Here is a 24,868-nt window from a genome sequence, read left to right as displayed (position 1 = left end):
GAGAAAAAACCAGGCTTAAAACTCAGCATTCAGAAAGCTAAGATCAGGGCATCTGGTCCCATCACTTCATGTCAAATAGATGAGGAAACAATGGAGACAGTGACAGAATTTTATTTTCTTGAGCTCCAAAATCACTGCAGGTGGTGACTGCAGCCATAAAATTAAAAGACGCTTGCTCCTTGGAAAAGAAGCTATGACCAACCTAGACAGCATATTAAAAAGCAGAGACATTACTTTGCTGACAAAAGTCTGTCTAGTCAAAGCTGTGATTTTTCCAGTAGTCATGTATGGATATGAGAGTTGGACTATAAAGAAAGCTGAGTGCTGAAGAATTGATGCTTTTGAACTGTGGTGTTGGAGAAGACTCTTGAGAGTCCCTTGGACTTTAAAGAGATCAAACCAGTCAATCCTAAAGGAAAACAATCCTAGATATTCATTGGAAGGACTGATGCTGAAGCTGAAACTCCAATACTTTGGCCACCTGATGCGAAGAACCAGTTCTTTGAAAAAGACTCTGATACTGGGGAAGATTGAAGGCAGGATGAGAAGGGAGCGACAGAGGACGCGAAGGTTGAATGGCATCACCGACTCAGTGGACATGAGTTTGAGCAAGCTCCAGGAGTTGGTGAAGGACAGGGAAGCCTGGTGTGCTGCAGTCTATGGGGTCTCAAACAGTCGGACTTGACTGAGTGACTGAACAACAAATGGTAGTTGTATTATACAGATGGACTGCAAATTTTTCAGGAGTTTTTAAAACATTGTGGCCTCAAACTTGAAGGTTGAAAGCTTTGGTCCTGTTTCATGAACTTACATGTACCATCTACAGGGCTTTCTCACCCTAAATATAAATTACTAAGGGGAGGGCATATAATATGTCAATGTAGGGCCTCTGAGGTAAAAAATGAGACTGCTGTTCTACTGAAAATAAATGGGAGTAATGTATGTGCTAAATGTATGTGATATAAACAGTTTATATTAGATTTGATCAGAGAGGTTATTTTTGAAGTAGTTTTTTGATACATTGAAGGCTCTCAGGTAGGTAAATGGAAAAACATGTGTTGGCTAGTAAATGTTGGAAGTATAGGAATTCTGGTCTGTGCAATGAGAAGTGTTAAAGGGAATTGAATATTGCAAAAAGGGCAAGCATATAATGGTATCACATCAATTAAAAAGTAGAGTCATTGCCTATATGAGAGACTTGATCTCTAAAATTTTTACATACTGACAATCAGTCAGAAAGTCAGATAAGAACTGTGGGATAAAGCAGTAGTGGAAAAGTTTAGAACATGGTTTATTGTCTAGAGAAGTGTGTGAGACTTTTAGTTTGTATGTTGAAAATGTAATGGTAAACTAGATGATTTGAAAAACTCTTGTGTACTGTTGGTGGGCATGGGGAAGAAGATATCCATAAAGACTCTTCATAGTGGAAAATATTAAAAAGAGCTTCAATATCTAAAACGTGGTACATAAAACATTGGTACAACTTTTACATCCCTGACAAGCAGTGCTTATAAAAGCCATAGCACTTGGGGAGATGATGCAGTGAGGAGCTGACAGGCACCGGAAAACTGTGTGGCTGTTCCTTCATGCCATCAGGTGGGCACAGGAGTGCCACCTGCCGATGCCAAAGTACATTGATTCATATTACCAGATTCCTTTCTAGACCATTCCTGGTGGCTTCCCTGGTGACTCAGACAGTAAAGAATCCACCTGCAATGTGGGAGACCTGGGTTTGATCCCTCAGTTGGGAAGATCCCCTGGAGCTTGGTATGGCAACCCACTGCAGCATTCTTGCCTGAAGAATCCACATGGACAGAGGAGCCCACAGTCCATGGAGTCACAGAGTCAGACAGAGCTGAGTGACTAAGCGCACACACACAGACAATACCAACAGCTTGACACTGATGATTTCATCTTGAAATAGAATGTGAGGAACGATAAGCAGCATGGATAAAGATATACATACAGACACACATCCAGGCATTTTTACAGAGGCAAACACTGGAAGGAACCTAAGTTTGACTATGAGAATCCTCTGATTGACATAAAGGGAAGAGCAGAATTTGTGATGTTACTTAATACAGAACCAGTACGGGAACCCAGAGTCCTCCTGTAGACACCTGTTGCTATCACTGTGGTACTGGCAAATGTCCTGCCACTCAGTGAGATCCATTAGAGCTCTGTTGAGTTCGCCAAAAATAAGAGGACTCTGCTCTCAGAACGCTCAAGCTTTGCCAGACTCACTTGAGGATGCTTCAGGCATCACAGTGAGGCTGAAAGGAAAGTCCTGTCACCCTGAAATGATGATTATCAGTTGCACTGGTACTCGCTTCTTGCTGCTCCTTGTACTTTGCCATCTTAGCATGTATTGTTAACGATTTCTTTGTACTCTATCCTGACTCAGCAGTTTTCAAAATTACTACCACAGGAATTCTAGAAATTAAAGTTATATTAACTTTACTAACAGTCTTTGAAAATACTAAAGTGATCATAGAATTTTGTATTGAATGCCTTTTAACTTAAAAATGTTAAATTGTATATACTTATTACTTTGCCACGAATGTGTGATTACTCCTCACGGTGGTTTTTATTTTTAAAACATTATAATTTTTGAATTTAGCTGGAGATAATGAATTAAAAATCTTGGTAAGAAATTTACGCAAGGTAGCCATTCTAAATTAATGTAACTGATAGCTTACGCTCTTGAACAGCATTTGACAATTGGGAGAAAACAATACGGTTTAACTCATCTGGCAACAGAGAGAATAATAAAGGGGAGGTGTCCTGTTTGGAAAAAGCACAAAATCATTTTTAGCATTTGAATGAAACTAAAAAAGTTTTTCTAAGCTTTTAAGAAGCTTTCTAAGAAGTTTATCTAAGCTTTCTAAGAAGATAGAAGTTTTGAATCATTCACAGAAAAATTTCTGTGTTTGAAGTTAGACTGTGGATTTATAAAATATTTGATGATGCCAGGTCCCTCGACAAGTCCTAGGAGATGTGTTGGGAATGAGAGGACGTCTTTGTGTCCTCTTAGCACCTTCACTGCTTGGCTGCTCTGTCTTTAGTTGACACCTGTTTGTTGAGCACAGTCTGCATCTAGAAGAAACCTAGGCAAGTGATTAAGTGATGTGTAACAAATATAACAGGGCATTGCTCCTTAATTTGTCAAGAAATATGTAATGTTTTTATTATATCTTTTAAACAAATATTTTGCATACTGATAGGAAAAGTTTGACTCATATGGGGATATATATTTAGAAAATGTAGCCAACAGGAAGATTAGAAATATGTATGTGTGAACGACTAACCAAATACTTGAAGGTTAAGAAGTTCATTCTCATTGCATTGATAGGCTCTTGGATGTCAGTCTTTCTAATACATTTGGAAAAATCTTTGGAAATAGGAAGTCAAAAGATGCCTCTCGATTTTCTACCTCTGCCTGAGAGCTTTCCAGTAAAAGGAAATGAGGTTTGGCATTTGGAGCTAGTTCCTGGAGTCCGAGAGACAGGGCATCACGTGCTAGTTCTCTTGAAAGCCTGTAATAACTGAGCCAGATGCCACGTTGAGCTCTGTGTGCAGTTTTCTTGGGAGCGTCACCTATGACTTTTATGTTTAAAGTCAGGTCACATTCACTGGTGGTGAGGTTTCTGAACAGAGGCAACTTCCTCACATCTGTAAGTCAGCTCCTTAGAAGGAGGGAGCAGTACGTTTTGGGGAGGAGGAGGAAAGGCAGTAGGTAAAACTAGAGGAAAGAGCGGAGTCACACCTTTTTGTGGGAGTGTTCTGTCTTGGGAGATAGAAAGTGAATAGTTGTTTCCTAGTTTTACCTCTAGGTGTTCTGGTTTTCATCTTCCCCAAAGAGCAAATCTCTGGTATGCCAGCAAAGCACATGGCCATATTTATGCCATGGCTTGGTGAAAGCTTGGGAAGTTGTGGTATGATTCTACATAGGATTAAAGGGGTGGGATAAGAGGGGTGCAGGGAAATAAAGCGATCCCTTGACTGCCTGTTGTTCCTTGTGCACAGAGGTAGCCTGAAGGTTAGCATGTCATTTGGTTCCTGAATAGAGCCAGTGACCTGAAGTTGGTGTCGCCTTTAGGAATTCCACATGTAAAATTAAAGAAGGAATGAAGCTAAAGCTGAAACTCCAGTACTTTGGCCACCTCATGCGAAGAGCTGACTCATTGGAAAAGACTCTGATGCTGGGAGGGATTGGGGGCAGGAGGAGAAGGGGACGACAGAGGATGAGATGGCTGGATGGCATCACTGACTCGATGGACGTGAATCTGGGTGAACTCCGGGAGTTGGTGATGGACAGGGAGGCCTGGCGTGCTGCGATTCATGGGGTCGCAAAGAGTCAGACACGACTGAGCGACTGATCTGATCTGATCTGATTATGCAAAGGGGCTTCCCTGGTGGCTCAGTCAATAAAGAATCTGCTTGCAATGCAGAAGACCGAGGTTCTATCCTTGGGTTCTGGAAGATCCCCCGGAAAAGGGAATGGCTACCTACTCCAGTATTCTTGCCTGGAGAATTCTGTGGGCAAAGGAGCCTGGTGGACTCCAATCCATCAGGTCACAAAGAGTCAGACATGACTGAGTGACCAACACTGTTATGCAAAGAAACTCTATCTGTGAAAGAGAGTAGTATCCTCTCATGTGGCACCAACCAGTCCATTCTGAAGATCAGCCCTGGGATTTCTTTGGAAGGAATGATGCTAAAGCTGAAACTCCAGTACTTTGGCCACCTCATGCGAAGAGTTGACTCATTGGAAAAGACTCTGATGCTGGAAGGGATTGGGGGCAGGAGGAGAAGGGGACGACAGAGGATGAGATGGCTGGATGGCATCACCGACTCGATGGACATGAGTCTGAGTGAACTCTGCGAGTTGGTGATGGACAGGGAGGCCTGGCATGCTACGATTCATGGGGTCACAAAGAGTCGGACACGACTGAGCGACTGAACTGAACTGAAGACTATGCCCTCCCTATTCATTTAGATAGACTTAAATTTCACAGAAGTTTAAATTTCATGAAACCTATTTTTCACCCCAGAAGAAATATCCTAGAAGTTCTTCCTTTAGTTGTATATAAAAATAATTGCAAACAATTCATAATCAGATTGGATGTTTGCTTTTTACTGAAACTGTATGAGAATTATCTCCATACTCTAGTGCTTAGAACTGACACTTAACATTTTAACAGTTGACAAAGTAAAACTGCATTTTCCTCTAGTGACACCATATTTTAGAGAGTAGTTTGCAGGTTATCCAGAGTGTTGTTTTTCCTTGTGGTTACGTCCATGTTTGTACACATATGCGGATGCTCAGGAGTGGAAGACGCCAATCCACTGGGTGTATATTATTGCTGAGTAATAGCTCTGAAACTTTCTGAGGGAGGAGTCCATTAACTCATTATTGGGAGACATCATTTATCTGTGCTGTTTTCCTTTACTTCTATTCCTTTCTTCCTTCCATTGACTTAACTGAGAATAGGCTGTGTTATCCATTCTAGAAACTGTCTTAAAAAATTCTCTTGATACTACTAACACAGTAATATAAAAATGGTAAGTGACGTAAACAGGTAAATTGACTATTCTGGCCAGTGTCACCAGTGACTCAAATGGGTGGAGGAGGAAGTTATGACTCTGTTCCTTTAATAAGGACAACTGATGTCAGACTTCCCTGACATTTTTATAAGTTGCCCCAGCTCATATTGGTGTCTAACTTTTTATATCTCAGAAAGATTACATTTTAAGAGGCAAGTTCCTGGAGGAAAGTCCGTGCCAAACTAGCAATCAACAACTACTGTGACTTTCTTGATTGACACTATGCTAGAATTATGTTTCTGTTAAGTGATGTTGCAGTGTTAGTACTGTGCATGCAAAAAGCCACCAGTCATAGAATTCAAGAAATACTTGCTTCGTAGGGAACAACTACAAGAATTAAATTGGAGTTGTCATTTCTTATAAACTTGTTTTCTAGCTTTTCAGCTAGTGATTAAAGAAAAATATTGTGACCATGAAGGGAGAAAGCCTTCCTTCCTACATGGTTTTCAGTGCACAAATAAGAAATGAGGAGTCAAAGAGGAACAGTTCTAGGAAATGCTTATAGTTGAAGTGTGGTTCTACCATCTGTGTTAAGTTGTCTAAAGATCTTTGTGTGAAGGAAGTATGAAAACAGAAAAACAGCTTTTGTTCACCAGACTAAGTCTTCATAAGCCACTGTTTTGTAATTTTGAATCCTGTTGAACAACATTCTAAAGGTCATTAAATTGAGACTTTTGTCTTTTTTTATTTTTAGCACACTCAAGTGTATATATAAATCTCTGGAATGTTGAAGGAGTGACATTCCACAAGTGTCAGATTTTTTTTTTTTTTTCTGTTGCCCATTGTGAAGGGGAGACCAGTAAATGCAGAATGTTTGATTCTTTCTCCTATATTTGCTTCCATTTTGGAGCTCTGTTACAGAATTAAGAATTTTTTTTTTTTTGTGATAGCATTATTGAATAGAAAAATCACTGTTTCAAATTATAGTTTCCTGGCAGTGATTAATGATTGATTAAACAGGCTAGCCATAGTAGAAAAGCACTATTATAGTATTAAATTTCCACATGGCTTGACACTTATCAGATCACTGCAACAAAAAAGTAGAAGTCACAAAAATCTAGATTTAGAACCCAAAATTGTACTCTTAAATTTCAGGTGTCAAAGCTGGGTTCTAAAAATGTTTCAGAATCTAGAGACTTACAGATATCTTTGCAGATTCTGTAACAACAGAAACCTTTTCAATGTTAGATTCTGAGGTAACTGTTATCCTATTTGGGTGCATTCTGATGGATTTAATTTTTACCCAGTCATTCTGTGGTGATGATAAAGCAATCATAGCCTTGAATGAGTTACCAGTGGCTACTAGTTGGTTGTTTGAATGAATTCCATTGCACCCTTTAAATCTGGCAAAACAAACAAACACAAAACCCCAGACATGGTTTTTAAGCTACTTTTTATTTATTTATTTTAAAATTTTATTATTTAATAATAAAAATATTAATATTTTATATTCTAGAATATTCTTTCATTAGAGACAGTGTATACTCAAGAAAAATATATGTGAAATATAGCTTAACAAAATACCTTTAAACTGTAATTATCAGGCTCAGATATGAAAACACTGTACAGAATTGGCAGTTGCCTGGCACATGTTAAAATTAACAGTGATGAAAGCAACATAATGTATTTTCACTTCTTAATGTTTCATTAGTGGTTTGGAAACAGATAACAACTGAATTTGTTCATCAGTATTGTAATTAGCAGTTGAAATTGAGCTCTGTTTGGGAAATTCCTGTGAGTTTTCCTTATGTAAAAATTATATTGCTGCTGCTAAGTCGCTTCAGTCGTGTCCAACTCTGTGCGATCCCATAGACGGCAGCCCATCAGGCTCCCCCGTCCCTGGGATTCTCCAGGCAAGAACACTGGAGTGGGTTGCCATTTCCTTCTCCAAAAATATATAATTAAGGCAATTATATTTTAAGATATTAGTGAATATGCCCATTTGGGGTTGAAATTTATCCTTTATTTAGATGTCGACTGGTAGCTTCCATTTACTTTAGGCAACTTCCCCCCCCCCCATTTTTTTAAAGTTTGTGTTTTGTATTGAGGTAGAGCCAGTTAACAATGTGACAGTTTCAGGTGAACAACAAAGGGACCCAGCCGTATATACACACATATCCATCTGTCCCAATGTTATCTGATGGCCTGGATGGGATGGTAGTTTAGGGAAAAATGGATGCATGTGTAGCTACCTTTTAAAACATGGATAAGTTTGAGAGGAAAATCAGTACAAATGATTAATCGAAAAAGGTATTCTTAGGTTGAAGAGAACTAAACTATAATGGAAGGGATTCATAAACTGTTGAAACAGAATCAAATATTACCTTTCTTTAGCAAATGTGGAACTATTTTTAAGGACATGTTCTTCAATAGGTCTCAGAGACCTATTCACTGTTGTTGACGGTGCTGGTTTTTGTTTCTTGGTGTATTTTCTTGGTTCGTTGTTTTTTCTTGGGCCTGAAGAAAATATTGGAAATGGATGAGTGACATGTATGTCTTTTGAAAATGTTGTAAAGAACGTGAAACTAATGTTGGCTTTCTTGTAACCGCATATGTTGTTTCTTTATTTACTTTCAGTTTAATTAATAAACTGAAACCTGGGGTCATTAAGAAGATCAATAGATTGTCTACACCTATAGCAGGCTTGGTAAGTAATAAATTTTCTTCAAAACTAGATTTGTCTCTGTAAGAAAATGGGCATAAACAGATTCTCTTATCTGGAATTATCATTGAAATCAGGTTTAGAGTCTTTTGCTCAAGAAAAGTATTTTTCGTGATCTCCTCATAGCTTTAGTTTCTCTTCTGTTTCTATTCTTCCTGCGAAGCTTTTGTTCTGTTTATTTAGTTTTTTCTTTGTTTTATGTTTTGTGCCCTTGGACTTCCTATGTCCTCTTTCTTGGCCCATTTGTCTCACAGATTGCATTTGTTGAGGATCGTGTTCTTTTCAAATCTCAGCTTCCATACATTGGTTGCTAGGTGACTGCAGTTTATGGAAACTGTCCAAAACTGATGCATTGTTACATTTCAGGTGCTTCGTGCTTAGGCATTGCCCTCACTTGGCACAGAGCATAGGTCTTGGAGGGTATTTGGACCTATCTGCTCTTTTGGTTTCCTACCAACATCTTGTGTGGTGTTGGGTGAGTCACCGTCTTCCGCTTCGTGTCAGTAATATTTTCCATAAGATAACTATTCATGATTCTCTAGATTCCTTCTAGCTTTAAATTCAGAATTTTGTGTATGAATTCTCTACTGGATCAAGACCCTTGAGAGATCAATAGTAAGGTGGGTCTATATCTCTGGAGATAAATAATTTATAATGACAGATGAGGGATATTTTTCAAAATGTTAGCAAACCCAAAGAATCAAGGCTAATGATAGGAGTCTGGTTAAAAAAAATTAATTTTACAAAACACTGAAGTTTAAGACAGCTATTAACTGGAAGTAAATAATATATATGTTATCTTTGGAGTAGTCAAGTTTCTTTATAATACATTCAGGCACCTTCTGTTTGGCCATCCATGTATTTGCAGATGTTAAAGGCATTATAGATTAAAGGTAGCAGTACTAAAATGTCTGGGTTTGCAGTTGGCTTGAGGATCTCATCAGAATTTTGACAGGAATAAGTTGGTGGCAGAAAATAGACAGAAAATATCTGTCTAGGAGAGAAAGAAAGAAGAGTTGTACAGTTCTTTTCTTTGAAAAAAATCACAAAATTACTATTTTATTTTGAAATATAGGATGCAGTTGACGCTTGAGCAATGCAAGGGTTAGGAGTGCTGACACCCCATGCAGGTGAAAATCTGCATGTAACTTTACTCTGCCAAAACTTAACTGCTAATAGCTTACTATTGACCAGAAGCCTTACTGATAACACAGATAGTTGATTAGCAAATATTTTGTGTGTTATATGTATTATACACTATATTCTTACAATAAAGAAAGTTAGAAAAGAAAATGTTAAAATCATAAGGAAGAGAAAAATACATTTATAGTACTGTACTGTATTTATTGATACCATAAGTTTACATCATCCATTTACAAGATGGATCATCTATCAGTATGTACATCAATATCATCTCACATGATACAAACCACCATGGATAGTATACATATTCCTAATGCTAGACATCAAATTCAGAAGGTAATGTGAAAAAGAAATTCATATTTATTTAGATGTAGTCATGCATTGGGTTTCCCTGGTGGCTCAGTTGGTAAAGAATCAGCCTGCAATGCAGGAGACCTGGGTTTGATCCCTGGGTTGGGAAAATCCCCTGGAGGAGGGAATGGCAACCCACTCCAGTATTCTTGCCTGGAAAACCCCATGGACAGACGAGTCTGGTGGCCTACAGTCTGTGGGATTGAAAAGAGTCAGACGCGACGGAGAGATTTAACCCTTTCACATTCATGCATTGGTAACAAAAAATAGCACTACGATTGCTTTACAGTCGCCAAGCCTAAACACTAGTGAATAAATCATTATGCAATTTTTATGACATACACTATTACAGTCATATTCATGATATAGTGTTAGAAACACTTACATTAAAAAATCCACTTACTTGTTGTGATAGTCTGATATGCAGTGTCTGCAATCATGAGAAAGCGAGAGAGTCATATTGTACTGTAATGTAATTCCTTGAAAGCAAAGTTATAAAACAGTAAGAAAACTAACACATAATTTTATGTTAAATACCACTTACCTTATGCCTATGTAAGGACAGTGTCTATGAATACTTTATGTACTCTTGATATGCTTTTCTCTTTTTCTTTTGATATTTGTAGGCTACATGGTTTGTCTGAGTTTTTTCAAATTGTCACAAATCTCCAAACAATTTTCTAATATACTGAAAAAATCCACGTGTAAGTGGACCTGTGCAGTTCAAACCTGGGTTGTTCAAGTGTCAGCTGTCCATATATAAAGTTCCCAGAGCAGTTGGGCTAAATATTAATTCCTTCCTTTTTACCAAGTTGTAGCTCTTCTACTTCTGTCATGACTAGGCAACTGATAGGGTATTTGTATTGGTTTCAAGTTTGGTTAGGTAAAATACTGTAATATATATGCATATATTGCAATATACCTATATGCATGAATTACTTCTAGTAATATAGCAAGTCAGAGATGTTATTTATGGAAAAAAAGAGCTTTGATTTCTGAAGTCTTTCCAGAAAGAAAGATTGTTTAATAAAATGTTTTATATGGAAATAACTTTTATGAAATAACTTCTATGAAAATTTAAAGTGTGAATTGTATTGAAAGTACTCTTTCTTTTCAGATGGCTTGAGTTATTCTCAGATGGTTTAATGCTTAGATTTTTAAATTGTCATTTCTTGAATCAATTACATGCATTTTCAATAAAATTAACCTTTGATTCCAAACACCCCAAATATTTGGAACACTTGAATTGCGGTGGTGGTTTGTTATGGTTGGCCACTAGAAGTTTTTATTCCGTCTTCTGAGTCTATGATTAGATGAAAGCACCAATGTATTTTATATTTAAATCCGAAGATCTCGCCAAGTATTTCTATTTCAAGTATGAGAAATTCTATCTAGTTTGGATTTTATCTCTAGGAACTAAAGCAAAATGTATGTATGGTACACTTAATAGGGTAATTTCACAACTACAGGACACTGAGTATTTTTAATTGGATTTAGGAGCATGAAGAGTGACCAGAGCCATAGAACTGAGCTAAGCGCATTTGGTTTGAAGTCATTATCATGCATCATTTGACTCTTTCTCATGCTTATGTGTCAGAATGCTTTTTTCCTATCACAGCTTCTTAAAGCCTTAATTTCAAGTGTGACTTAGAGTCCCTGCATCTACCTACTAGGGTTGTTATGAGGATGGGAAGGGATGATATATATATATATAGTCTGGTCTGTGAATGTTCTTTTGTATCACATTCATTCTTTTAGTAAATACCTGGGTGCCTATTAGGTAAGAATTTTTCTTGTGTATAGGGATATATATTGGCTTCCCTGGTAGCTCAGCTGGTAAAGAATCCACCTGCAAAGCAGGAGACCTGGGTTCAATCCCTGGGTTGGGAAGCTCTCCTGGAGAATGGAAGGGCTACCCACTCCAGTATTCTGGCCTGGAGAATTCCATGGACTGTATAGTCCATGGGGTCGCAAAGAGTCGGACACGACTGAGTGACTTTCACTTTCATAGGGATATATGGGAGAAACAAAGACAAAGACATTAGCCCCAAAGAGCCTATGTTCTGGTGTGGGAGTTGGGATTGGGCAAATGAATTAACAAATGAGCAAGGAAGCACCAGATAATGAATATGCTGCAGAGAATTATAGTAGAGTGACATTTGCTGAACACCTATGAGCAGTTGTATTTGGACTAGGAGGCTTGACCTCTAATAATTCCTCAAAAATAGTATATCAGAAGCCTTAGTTTTGGACACTTATAGAAGAAAGGTATAAAACTTGAGCCAGACTCTACATACTAGTAATTTTTGTGTTCAAAATACCTAACATAGTGACTAGTACATACAGCAGATCAACAATTCTTTTGAATGAGTGAATGAACAAGATTTCCATTGTGAGAAGTACTGGCTCTAGAATTAGGTCTTTCTCAAAAATGATGTATGTGGCTGCAACAGGCATCAGTTGCATCGTGTGGGATCTTTGTTGCGTCATGTGGGGTCTTCTGTTAAGGTGCCTGGACACTCTAGTTGTGGTGCATGGGCTCCAGGGCACACGGGCTCAGTAGTTGTGGCATGCAGGCTTAGTTGCTCCATGCACGTGGGAACTTTGTTCCCCGACCAGGTATCGAGCCCATGTCCCTTGCATTGCAAGGTGGCTTCTTAACCACTGGACCATCAAGGAAGTCCCCAGAATTAGGTCTTTGATGGAATAGTGTTATAGGTTGAATTGTGTCCTCCAAAGAAAGACACAATACAGGGATACTTCATTTTATTGTGCTTTGCTTTAGTGCACTTTGCAGATACTGCAGTTTTTTTTTTTTTTTAAACAAATTGAAGGCTTATGGCAACCCTCAATAGTACAAGTTTTATCAGCACCATTTTTTAATAGCATTTGTTCATCCCATGTTTCTAGGTCATGTTTGGGTAATTCTTTCAGTATTTCAAACTTTTTCATTATTATTATTATATTTGTTCTGGTGATCTGTGACCTGTGATCTCTGATGTTACTTCTATGACTCTGAAGGCTCAAATGATGGGTAGCATGCTTTAGCAATATGACATTTGTTAATTAAGGTATGTAGGCTGTTTTATTAGACTATTGCTATTGCACACTTAATAGACTACATAAACGTAACTTTTATATGCACTGGGAAACAAAACAGTTCATGTGACCTGCTTTATTGTGGTGGTCTGGAACCTGACCCACAATATCTCTGTGGTATGTTTATATATTGAAGTCCTAAGCTGCAGTACCTCAGAATGTGACCTGATTTGAGAATAGAGTTGTCATGTGGAGTATGGGGACAGAGGTCATAGTGAAGCAGGGTAGGCATTACCCTAACCTAATATGACTGGCATCCTTATATGAAGATGACCTTATGTAGGCAGATACATACAGGAAGAAAGCCGTATGATAATTGAGGATTGGAGTGAAGGAGGAGCAGATATTGCCAGCAAACCATCAGAAGCTGCAAGAGGCAAAGGATTCTCCTACAGGTTTCATGGGATCATGTCTTTGTGAATACCTCGATTTTCCACTTCTAGTCTCCAGAACCGGAGAAGGCAATGGCAACCCACTCAAGTACTCTTGCCTGGAAAATCCCATGGACGGAGGAGCCTGGTAGGCTGCAGTCCATGGGGTCACAAAGAGTCGGGCACGACTGAGCGACTTCCCTTTCACTTTTCACTTTTCATGCATTGGAGAAGGAAATGGCAACCCATTCCAGTGTTCTTGCCTGGAGAATCCCAGGGATGGGGGAACCTGGGGGGCTGCCGTCTATGGGGTCGCACAGAGTCAGACACAACTGAAGCAACTTAGTAGCAGCAGCAGCAGTCTCCAGAACTGTGAGACAGTAAACTCTTTTTTTAAGTCACTCAGTTTGTGGTACTTTGTTATGACAACCTTAGGAAACTAATACAGATAGATAAATGTTTTAGTCAATACTTGCTTTTTTAAACAAATTTTGAGATTTTTTTTTTTTTAATTTGAAATTCAAAGGAAGTTGCCAGAAAAGCAGTACAGGAAAGTCCTCTGTGCCTTTCACCATGTTTACCCCATAGTGACATCTTGTATAAGTGGTATAATATTGAAACCGGGAATTCACACTGATGCATCCCAAGACTTTAATCATATTCACCAGTTTTATATGTAGCTAATGCTTCTTTTAGTAACTAAGAGCAGAGATGCTTTCAAGCTAAGTGAGATGAAGAGTGTTTTAAGGATTTTCCAAAGGACTCTTACTAATCTAGTGCTCAGGCATAACCATGGCAGCTGCATTCCACGTGATTACTTTTTTCTGTCTCTTTTCTGACAGAAAATGGCATCCCTTAGTTGCATTTCCTAAGAGAAGAATCTGAATGGATCGGATTACCTTTTGTTTTCTTTTCATTGGAGTAGAGTAGACTTACACTGTTGATTCTTTTCAGGTGTATAGTAAAGTGACTCAGTTACACTCTTTTCCCATTAGAGGTTATTACAGAATATTGAGTGGAGCTCCCTGTGCCATGCAGTGGGTCCTTATTCATTTTCTGATACATACTAGTGTTGTATGTTTCTCCATCTCATAATTTATCCCTTCCCCTCACATTTTGCCTTTGGTAACCTTAAGTTTTATTTTGAGATCTGTGAGTCTACAATTCCCTTTTCTTCCCCTGCTACAGATATCATGGGTTAGTGGCTGACCGATAGATGAATTCCTTGAGTGAGAGAGTGGTCTTGGCTAACTAGGCTGTGGTCAGGAGTATTCATTTCCTTTGGTTTTTTTCAGTTCAGGTGTATGGGTTGAGGTGATTTTTGTAAATGAGGTTTGTGTAGGGTAGATACCAAGTTAAGTCAAATACAGAAATAATTACACAATTTCTATGTAAGGGTTTGTTAAGCTGTGTGAGTATAGTGTTCAAGCCCCCGCTTTCTGTGACTTCTCTTTTACTCTCCTTTCTTCAGCTATGACTTTTATCCATTTCATGTCCACTGCCATGTGTATTTAGCTATGAAGCTGAGGCAGTGGATTTATTCATGGCAGATGGACCTGTGTGAAACACATGGAATGTCTCCTAAGTAATGACAACAGAGGGAGATGTTAAGATGATTTAGAAATATACTGAATGCTTTGCTTAAAACAGTCATATGATTAGATGATTTTTTTTTTCTTGAGGAAAGCAGTAATTATATTCTCATAGATCTTCTAGAGATATGGCTTTTCTTGCTTGACTGAGTTTTGTAAAGAAATACATTTCCCCCTATCATTTAAATTCCCTTTGTTCTTTACAAAGCCATGCTAAAAATTCTAACCCCAGAGTTTCACCCTTCCAAAAAGTTAGCTGGTATTAAATGTGGGTGTGTTCAAATCATTGAAACTCAAAACAAAAACTTTGAGAGTTAAAAAACTCCACCTCAAAACAAAACCCTGAAAAACAGGCAAGATATTCTGATGGTGAAAAGAGCCATTGAACCAGAATAATATTTTACTATGGGTTGCATTAGTGTGCATGAAATACAATATGTGTAGAAAACATCAAGCAAATTATTAACCATAAAACTTATAGTCATCTTGGACCCCTAATGATTTGTTAGTATTTTCTAAAGCAAGGTTTCTCAGCCTCAGCACTGTTGACATTTGGGGCTGGGCAGTTCTTGGTTGTAGGCATCTGTCCTGTGCATTGTAGAATGTTGAGCAGCATCACTATGCCCTCCACCCCCCAGTTATGACAATTAAAAATGACTCCTGACATTGCCAGTAACCCCTATAGAGTACATTTATCCTGGTTGAGAACCACTGAGCTAAAGAATCAAGAAAGTAAACTCTGCCCTTTTTACATGGACTAGTTTACTGGCTGACTATAGATTGAATTGATCTCATACTTGCCATTTCAGTTGAGGTTTCCCTTTGAAAGCAATGGTATCCTAGAAAATTTTACTATGAATCATTTTTTGTTTGTTTGAATGTTTCTGTCCATCAGTGGACTTAGTAGAGAAATGCTCAGTATATCTAGGCTTGCATGAAAAATATGGGCTCAGTTTGAACATCTTTGCTCTAAAGGGTTTTTCTTTCAGGTTCCTTGAAGAGTAGAAATGTGTAAGGTTGACTATAGAGGCTGGGGAAAATTGTCTCCTCATTTAGGAATGACATAGAGTACAGCAAATGAGCACAGATGCCAGCTAGCTTAAGCTATTAGCTGTGTCATTTTCTCCTGCCTTCGTAATGGTTATTTTAAGAAATAAGACAAATCTTTGGGTCTGTTCTTACCACCATTTATTGGAAGGTTATTAGTGGTCATTGTTCTTACACCTGTGTAACATTAGTTCTGATTCATTCATCTTCACTCACCTGAACCTGGGTGTCAGCAAAGTAGTACAGCCTAGTCTATGACAAAGTCACTATTGAAACATCTGTTATTCTCTTCCAGCTATAATATAAAATTCACCTGAGGAATCAGCTATAAAATTAAAACATTCTTATCCAGGTTTTTATCATATACTTTCCAAAAAACTACTCTCAAGCAATGACTACTATATTTATTCCATTGAAAATAATTTTTAGTAAAATAAGCCCAAGAATTGGGAGAGAGGAGGCTTGTGAGACTCTGAGTTTGTGAGCTCTTTCTACAAATAAGACCAAAATGTGAGACCTCAAGACAGTATTTTCAGGAGAAAAAAGCTTTCTTCTGTTTCTTTTCTTTTCCAAGTTGAAATAATGTAAAAAGTGCAAATATAATTACTATTTTCATTCAAGTGTGGTTCTTTTCTGGGTAAGAGGGAGGAATACATTTTGTATGGTTGAAGAGAAAGTACTCAAGGAATATTAGAATGTGGCTTGGATGAGTAGCCAGTATAAATATATGCGTTGCTTGAAAGACGGTTATTGAGGGTTGCTCTGTACTAGGTCAAACCCAATTTGCATCCCAGAGGGAATATCTTGGTAATAAGGACCATTGGTGAAAATATCTGGACATTGATATATGCAAAACACTGATAACAAGCTGTAGCATGGGAAGAGGGGAAGATCGTGTGAAAGGGAAAGTTTCTCAGTAGTGTCCAGCTCTTTTCGACCCCATGGACTGTAGCTTGCCAGTCTCCTCTGTCCTTGGAATTCTCCAGGCCAGAGTACTGGAGTGGGTCGCTATTCCTTTCTCCAGGGGATATTCCTTACCCAGGGATTGAACCCAGGTCTCCCGAGATGCAGGCGGATTCTTTACTGTCTGAGCCACCAGGGAAGCTGGTATAAAATAACCATTTCATGGTAACTTCAGTGGTGTCTATTTTCTGGTCTTGAATTTTATTGCTGATTTTGTAGATTTGTTGAAGGAGATCTTCCATCTAGTGAACTTGGGAAAGGCTTCCACCAAGCAAATTCTTTTTGATTCACTCATCCTTGGCAATTTGATTGTTTAGCCAATAAGAGCAGCATTCATGCTGAGCTAATTCTAATTGCTATGATCCCCATCTTTAAGTGGATAAGGGTAAACAAGAGGGTCCCCTCCTGTTTCCCTTACTCTTCCCTCCACTCTTAATTTTTAAACAGTTGATAAATAACGAAGCTAGATGTTTCTATGAATTGCCGTTTCTTGCCTATTTCTGTATTGGAACAATTGCATATATGTTGGATCAGACCTTGGGGTTTTATTGAGTTAAAAGAGTTTTTACTTTCATTTCCTAATAGAGACAGTGAAGGTTAAACTATATCAATAAACTTGACTAAAACTGCTCAGTTGTAGTCTTATGATTAAATCTACTTTAAAAATTTGTTTTTATTTCAAAGGGAATTTGAACTGCTGTTCCAAGCTGTGTGATTATGTCTCAAACTACAATATTTAAACTGTTCTTATTTTACTAGCATGCCAGCCTCACTATTTTCTTTAAAAACAAAGCACCAATAACACAAAGTACTTTTTCTTACTTCTTAAGAAATACATGTACCATAGTGTTACCATTTTTTATTTTACTGTTACACTTGTGTAAGAAATCATAGCATAAATGTTAGCTATTTACTGAAAATAAGATCACTTTGTGCCTTTAAAATGATATTTTCTGTGGTTGTATTTTAATATAAGTATTTTTTTCTAATGTGTCTTTTACTGGAATTTCTCTGTATCACCACTGGTATTTTGAAATGGTTTATCCAATTATCAGGTCTGAGGAAACAGACTGATTGTATTGGATGTCTTCAAGGTAACAAATACTAGATATTAAATATCCAAATGCCTTGGGGTTTCCTGGGTGGCTCAAGCATCTCCTTGCAATGAAGGAGACCTGGGTTAGATCCCTGGATCAGGAAGATGCCCCAGAGAAGGGAATGGCTACCCACTCCAGTATTCTTGCCTGTAGAATCCCATGGACAGAGGAGCCTGGTGAGCTACACAGCCCATGGGGTTGCAAAGACTCAGACACGACTGAGAGACTAACATTTTCACGTTTTTCACTTTTTATCCAGATGCTTTAATACCTCCTTGTAAATGGCATGTAATTAAGTCAGTGATGATTTTAAGTTAGTTATAAAGTATTTTTAGGAGATTTCCATAAGTTTCCTTGTCACCCTACTTCTCTCTAACTCCTAGTTGAAGATAAGCATCACCAAGAGTAGAAACAGTGTCAACACTGACGCTGGTTACAGTGCCCTTCATAGTGATGCAGCTCTATAAGTCAGGAAACTCCGGTTTTCTTTCTAGCCGCGATCTCTTCTTAGTCATGGCTTTGGCACAAGTGTAGGAACACTTCCCTCGAGTTCCAAAACTTTCTTGTTTTTAAATCTAAGATGAACATTTATGTGCCAACTTTCAGCCTTGAGGGCAACTTTTTTCAAAACATTAATGAATTAGAATTTCTAAAGCAACACTGTAATTAACTTGTAGAGTTAAAAAAAATTGATTCAGAGTAAGATTATGTCATACATGACAGTTTTATTCAGATACAAAACACTTCCAACATTTCTCTTTAGGCATTGTTTAAATATAGAAATTGGAAAGGGAAGAGCAAATGATGATGATAAGAACTGGAATCCAGGTGTAAGACTGGTATCAGGGCATTGGTTGCTTGATGGGGTTTAGGCCCATGACTATCCCTCCTTTCCTAAAATGCTTACTGAACACCTACTCTGTGCCAGGTACTGTTCTAGGAACTTGGGACACAGCTACAAATATTCCCTAGCAACATCATAGAAAAGATGACTAAAGGGATGGTTTGTGATTATTTAACAAGAAGGAAGATCATCACTAGAAGCCAGCCTTGTCCACCATAAACAAACACTCTAAAGCAACAGGTCACTGAACTGGTCCCATGGGAGGGGTCCAGGAGCCTCACTAGAGGTCATGCAATAGCCCATGATGGGTGTTGTTTGACTTTCACAGTTTCTGCTTGTTTTAAAAATTTAAACCAACATTTGCATACCTTCAGATTTTAGATAAAATCCTCAGTCTCTGGTTTTTCAATGAATCTGGTAACAGGAGGCTTGCATTTCCCCAAGGCAACCTTTATATGGGGTATCCTGTAGACAGGATAAGAGTCTCTGATTTCCTTCTTCTCTTTTGCCATGTCCTTGACATTATGCCTATTTTAGTCATTTATATTTTGCTTATTCATATACCATCCTTTTACTTTCAGATATCTGTCTTAATTCCTGCAACGTGTCTGTTGTTGTGGCCTCGGTAGAGGTGATGGAAAAGCAGACAAGATAATATCTGTAGGCAAAATCTTAAATAGTTGAGGAAAAAATGCTCAATTTTAAGGACCAGAATGTAAATCCATGTAAACTTGGACAGAGGTTTCTGGCAGCTTGCCTGAGAGCTTATACTTGCCCTATTTTTATTTTTTTTAAAAATGTGGGATGAAAACATGGGAAATTTATTTAGTTTAGTTTATAGATGTTGGAACAATAAGGCATAGATCATGTACTGGGTATCAAAATCTAAACCTAAAAACAATTCATATGGGTTTCAGTCTCCAAAAGGATGTTTTATCAGGAATACATTTCAACTATTTTAGTTGAAAAAAATCAATCATAAATCCAGTGATTTCATTTTATCTACAAATAGAATCATCCTTTTTATTCTTTTCTCCATGACACATCACTAATAGTGTCACATGATTTTCAATTCAGATTCTTTCTATCCACCTCATTTTTATTCTAAATTAGACTAGCCTCCTGATCTGTTAAAATTCACAGATCATCTTCCTGTGAACTGTGATGTCATTGTCAACTGGCTGTTGCCATTGTATTGGGTTGGCCAGAAAGTTTGTTCTGGTCTTTCTGTAAGATCATTTGGAAAAACCTGAATGAACTTCTTGGCCAACACAACGTGATCTCAGTTTTGTTCCTGTTGTTCAGTCACTAAGTCGTGTCTGACTCTTGCGGTGGACTCTACCTGCCAGACTCCTCTGTCCCTGGAGTTCTTTAGGCAAGAATACTGGAGTGGATTGCCATTTCCTCTTCCAGGGGATCTTCATTGAACTCCCATGATCTCGGTTAGCTGACAGTATACTATAGATGCCACAATACAAAGTAGCCATGGCCTGTAGCAAGAGAAATTGGATAATTTCTCTCTGTTCACCAATCACTTCCTCAGTGATAGAAACCATGCCAATCACATGTCTACTTCCTCACTCCATCCTCACAATCACTCTGTTATCTCATTTTACCAGATGACCGTTATTAATGACCTTTCAAGTGATGGCTTCTGGTCATAATTAACCACACTTGGAGTCTCGTTTTGAATTGCAGATGCTTCATGCTGAGAAGGGAGGACAGAGCACACAGGAATCTGTCTTTAAGGAGGCACGGTAGTTGTAGGCAGACCAGCTTCCAAAGTGTTCACAGTCTAGTCCATTGCATCTGTGAATACACTGCAAGACGAGGGGGGATTAGGGTGAAATTAGGGTTGCAGGAGAGGAGCTCGGATTAGCCGGGGGGTAGGGGACCCACTAGGGTCCTTTAAGTGGAATGTGGAGTGAGAAGCAGACGGTCGTGGAAGAGAGTCTTAGCCGCATGCTTCTGGTTTTGAAGATGGAGGAAGTGGGCTTCAGAAAGGAAAAAAAAATAATTTTCTTCCAGAGCTTATAGAAGGAACACAGCACTGCTGACACCTTGATTTTAGTCCAGTGAGATGGATTTTGAATTTCTAGCCTCTGCTATTGTTAAATCATAGACTTGTCTTGTTTTAAGCCATTAAATTATGGTAATTTGTCACAGCATTAGTGGGAACTTAATACAGTGGTTAAGAGCATGGACGTAAGTTGAACTGCTTGGTTTGAATCTCAACTCTACCACTTACCGAATGACCTAAGCAAGTCACATACCTCTTAAGCCTCAGTTTCACCATGTGTAAAATGGGAACAATAAGATGTTGTAAGCTTCTTTTCATGAGAAGTTGAGGTTATTGGGGAAATAAGCTATTAGTGAAGGGCCAGTTGGGATAATAAGAGAACTGAAAAATGTCATGTGAGAGACCAGAGATGTTGAGGAAACCAGGGATATTTAATAAGAAGATGTGAGTTGGGGGGACCATGTGGAGTGTATGAGGCAGGAGAGCTCAAGGGCTCTTGTGGGGAAAAAAGATAAAAAGATGAAATTTATATTACATTATGTAGGCAGAGTTAGGATCAATATTTTACAATTACAGCAAGGAAGTCTTTGGGCTTTTTTGACATAGAAATGACTAAAAGTGAGTCAGCCTAATAAAGCAGGGAGTCCCTGAGGCTGGAGAGACTTAAACAAGGGCTGATGATGCAGACACATCCCCTGTAAGAGAGGCCCTGAAGCGGTGAGGGCAGCTGCAGTGAAGGAACACCAGTTCTTCCCCAGCAACCTCTAAAGTGTTACTGTGTAGTTTTCCTCCATTAAATATGCTTTATTGATTTATAAAATCTGGGTTTTGGCATCATTATGACAGAGTTCTGTAAGCAATTACTTGTTTTGCTCGAAACATACAACATGGATAACTTACAGACAGAACTGTTTTCTTCTCTTCCCATTTTGTCCCTCTTCCCTCCACCTCTGCCAGCTACCGATCTGTCCTCTGACAAAACTTTTCTTTTTTTAAAATAAATCTGAATGTCTTTATTTTTTAATTGAAGGGTACTTGCTGTACAGAATTGTGTTGGTTTCTGCCAAACATAAGCATGAATCAGCCATAGGTACACATATGTCTCCTCCCTCTTGAGCCTCCCTCCCACCTTCCTCCCCATTCCCACCCCTCTAGGGTGTTACCGAGCCCTGGTTTGAGTTCGCTGAGTCATACAGCAAATTCCCCCTGGCTATCTCTTTTATATAAGGTAATATAAGTTTCCATGTTGTTCTTTCCATACATCCTAGCCTCTCCTTCCTCCCCTCCCAACCCATGTCCATAAGTCTGTTCTCTATGTCTGTGTCTCCACTGATGCCCTGCAAGTAATTTCATCAGTATCAACTTTCTAGATTCCATACATATGTGTTAGTATATGTTATTTGTTTTCCTCTTTCTGACTTTTCTTCATTCTGTATAATGGGCTTTAGGTTTATCCACCTCCCTAGAACTTGCCTGGAGAATCCCAGGGACGGGGGAGCCTGGTGGGCTGCCGTCTGTGGGGTCGCACAGAGTCGGACACGACTGAAGTGACGCAGCAGCAGAACTGACTCAACTGTGTTTCCTTTTATAACTGAGTAATATTCCACTGTATATACCTACCACAGCTTCCTTATCCATTCATCTGTTGCTGAACATCTAGCTTGCTTCCATGTTCTATTGTAAATAGTGCCGCAGTGAACATTGAGATACATGTGTCTTTTCCAATTTTGGTTTCCTCAGGGTACAAGCCTAGGAGTGGGATTTCTGGGTCACATGGTGGTTTTATTCCTAGACTTTTAAGGAATCTCCATACTCTCTTCCATAGTGGCTGTATCAATTTACATTCCCATCAACAGTGCAAGAGGGTTCACTTTTCTCCACACCTTCTCCAGCATTTTTTGTTTGTAGACTTTTTGATTATGGCCTTTCTGACCATTGTGAGTTGATATCTCATTGTAGTTTTGATTTGCATTTTTCTAATAATGAGTGATGTTGAGCACCTTTTCATGTGTTTGTTATCCATCTGCATGTTTTCTTTGGAGAAACGCCTGTTAAGGTCTGTAGCAAAACAGCAAATTAGCCAAGATGGCGTGGTCAGGCTCTCTTGCCTCATGGTCTCTCACTCCTGCTCCCCGTTTTGTAAATAATTTTGTCAAGTTATGTAGCAGCTGGGATCACTTACAGCACTGCATATGTGTGTCACAAGGTACTTGCTTGGCTACCAGCTACTGTTGGTCTGTAAGCATATATAAGCTTCACCTGAAGGCCCTGGTGGGCTGCGTTGTGGTTAGGTTGTGTTATGGCCGCACTGAGGCTGCATGTGGCTGCGTTACGACTGCGTCCGCTGGGTCAACCTTGAGAGGAGAGAATACAGTGTGTCTGTGCTATGGCTGCTGCACCAGGCAGGAGAGAATAAATGTGTCTGCAGTTCCTACGACTCCTTGAGTTTTCTTCCAGCCTCTTACCTCTTGCCTTACCTACCCTAGGTTCTGCGAACAGTGGGCACAGTGTAAATAGCGAGACAGTTGGTGCTGTGAGCAGGATGAACAGTAATACAAGGTCTTTTTCTCACTTTTTAAGTTTTTTTTTTTTTTCCTGCTATTGACTTGTATGAGCTGCTGACAGAACTTCTTAAGCATCCATGTCAACATCTTTTTTTTTTTTTAATGTAGTAGGTAAGTCTTAGAATTACTTCATTTTTGATGTAAAATTTAGTTTGGATAATATGCAGGACTGTATTTTAATCCATGCTGCAGTTTGACAAAGCCTATTTTTGCTCCTGTGTAGTTAATCATACCCTGAGTAGATTAAGCATTTCAATAAATAGTATTTTCCTGAAGCACTCAGCCCGCTATCCCTCTATTCCTCTAACCTGGTGCAGCCCTAACTTACCATCTCTTAGTTCTGTCTCTCTCAGTCTGGCTTTGCTCCTGTTCCTCCAAGCAGTGCTGGAGCAAAATCAATTCACCAGGCTGCTGACATAGTTATCGTAAATCATCTCCTGGGCCCTCAGTGTCCCTCGACAGTTCCTATTAAGCATTCCTGGTTGGGTCCTATTTTCACATGAGACAAAACTACTGCTCTTCTTGTCCTCAATTCCTTTCTTATCAGCAAATGACTGAGCCTTTTTCATTGTAGAGAGGTAAAGACCCAAGGAGAACTTAAAAGACCAGCTGCTTAATTTCTTTACGAATAAGTATGGAAGCTGGATCTCTGTGTATTTAGCTACATGTTAAAGACATAAATTGTAGGTGTGCTACTTCAGCGCTTACATTTATTAACAAAGCCATAAACTAGAGGATGAGTTTTCCATAACAATTTAAAAAAGCTCAGGCCAGCTGATCGAAATTTTGACTAAACTACTTTCTTAATGGAAACCATACTTAAAATGCAAATTTGGACATACTGTTGTCACTGTGCTTCTTGGGAGTTGCTTTAAAATAATTTTGATCATGATTAGGGTATCATAAAAATGAAATTCAGGCACTTTGGTGGCGGTCTAATGGTGATCTCTATAATCACTAGGTGATTCATGTCCACACTAAGGAAAAACTCTGTTTTAGATCATATTTGGAAATTGCTTCCTTGTTATTTGCCAGAAAACTTGTCTACAAAGACTTTAATCACCTGGAGGAGTATCTTAGAATATGGAATCTGATTCAGAGCTGGGGTGGAGATACAGCATTTCTGCATTTCTGACAGGTTCCCAAGTGATGCCAAGGCTTATGGTTTGTGGACTTCATATTGAGTATCTACAGTCTAGGTCAGCTCTTCTTCAGTTTGTTGGTACCTCAGCATCACTTGACTTCAATGGTGCCTCAGACAGTAAAGTCTGCCTGCAATGTGGGAGACCTGGGTTCGATCCCTGGGTTGGGAAGATCCCCTGCAGAAGGAAATGGCAACCCACTCCAGTATTCTTGCCTGGAGAATCCCATGGACAGAGGAGCCTGTTGGGCTACGGTTCATAGGGTCGCAAAGAGTCAGACATGACTGTAGGCGACTTAGCACAGCATAACTTGAGGGATTACTTTCTGCCTGCCTCTCTGGTGATTCTGACGTGACTGATAGGAGA

At 38.9% G+C, this 24,868-nt stretch overlaps 1 protein-coding gene across 8 annotated transcripts in view; it reads left to right on the top strand.

The window, feature by feature from the left end:
• Nucleotides 1–24,868, top strand: part of LMO7 (LIM domain 7) — a 222,884-nt gene that overhangs the window by 80,603 nt on the left and 117,413 nt on the right. For all 8 annotated transcript variants that reach the window (XM_044927220.2, XM_025262746.3, XM_025262745.3 and 5 more), the window contains one exon: nt 8,185–8,254. In XM_044927220.2, the coding sequence (XP_044783155.2) occupies nt 8,185–8,254 (70 nt within the window). The remainder of the gene's footprint in view (nt 1–8,184; nt 8,255–24,868) is intronic.

This window comes from Bubalus bubalis, chromosome 13, assembly GCF_019923935.1.
Source record: "Bubalus bubalis isolate 160015118507 breed Murrah chromosome 13, NDDB_SH_1, whole genome shotgun sequence".
Taxonomy (NCBI): Eukaryota; Metazoa; Chordata; class Mammalia; order Artiodactyla; family Bovidae; genus Bubalus; species Bubalus bubalis.
Note: the sequence above shows the minus strand (reverse complement) of the source record. Positions and strands in the feature narration are given on the sequence as shown.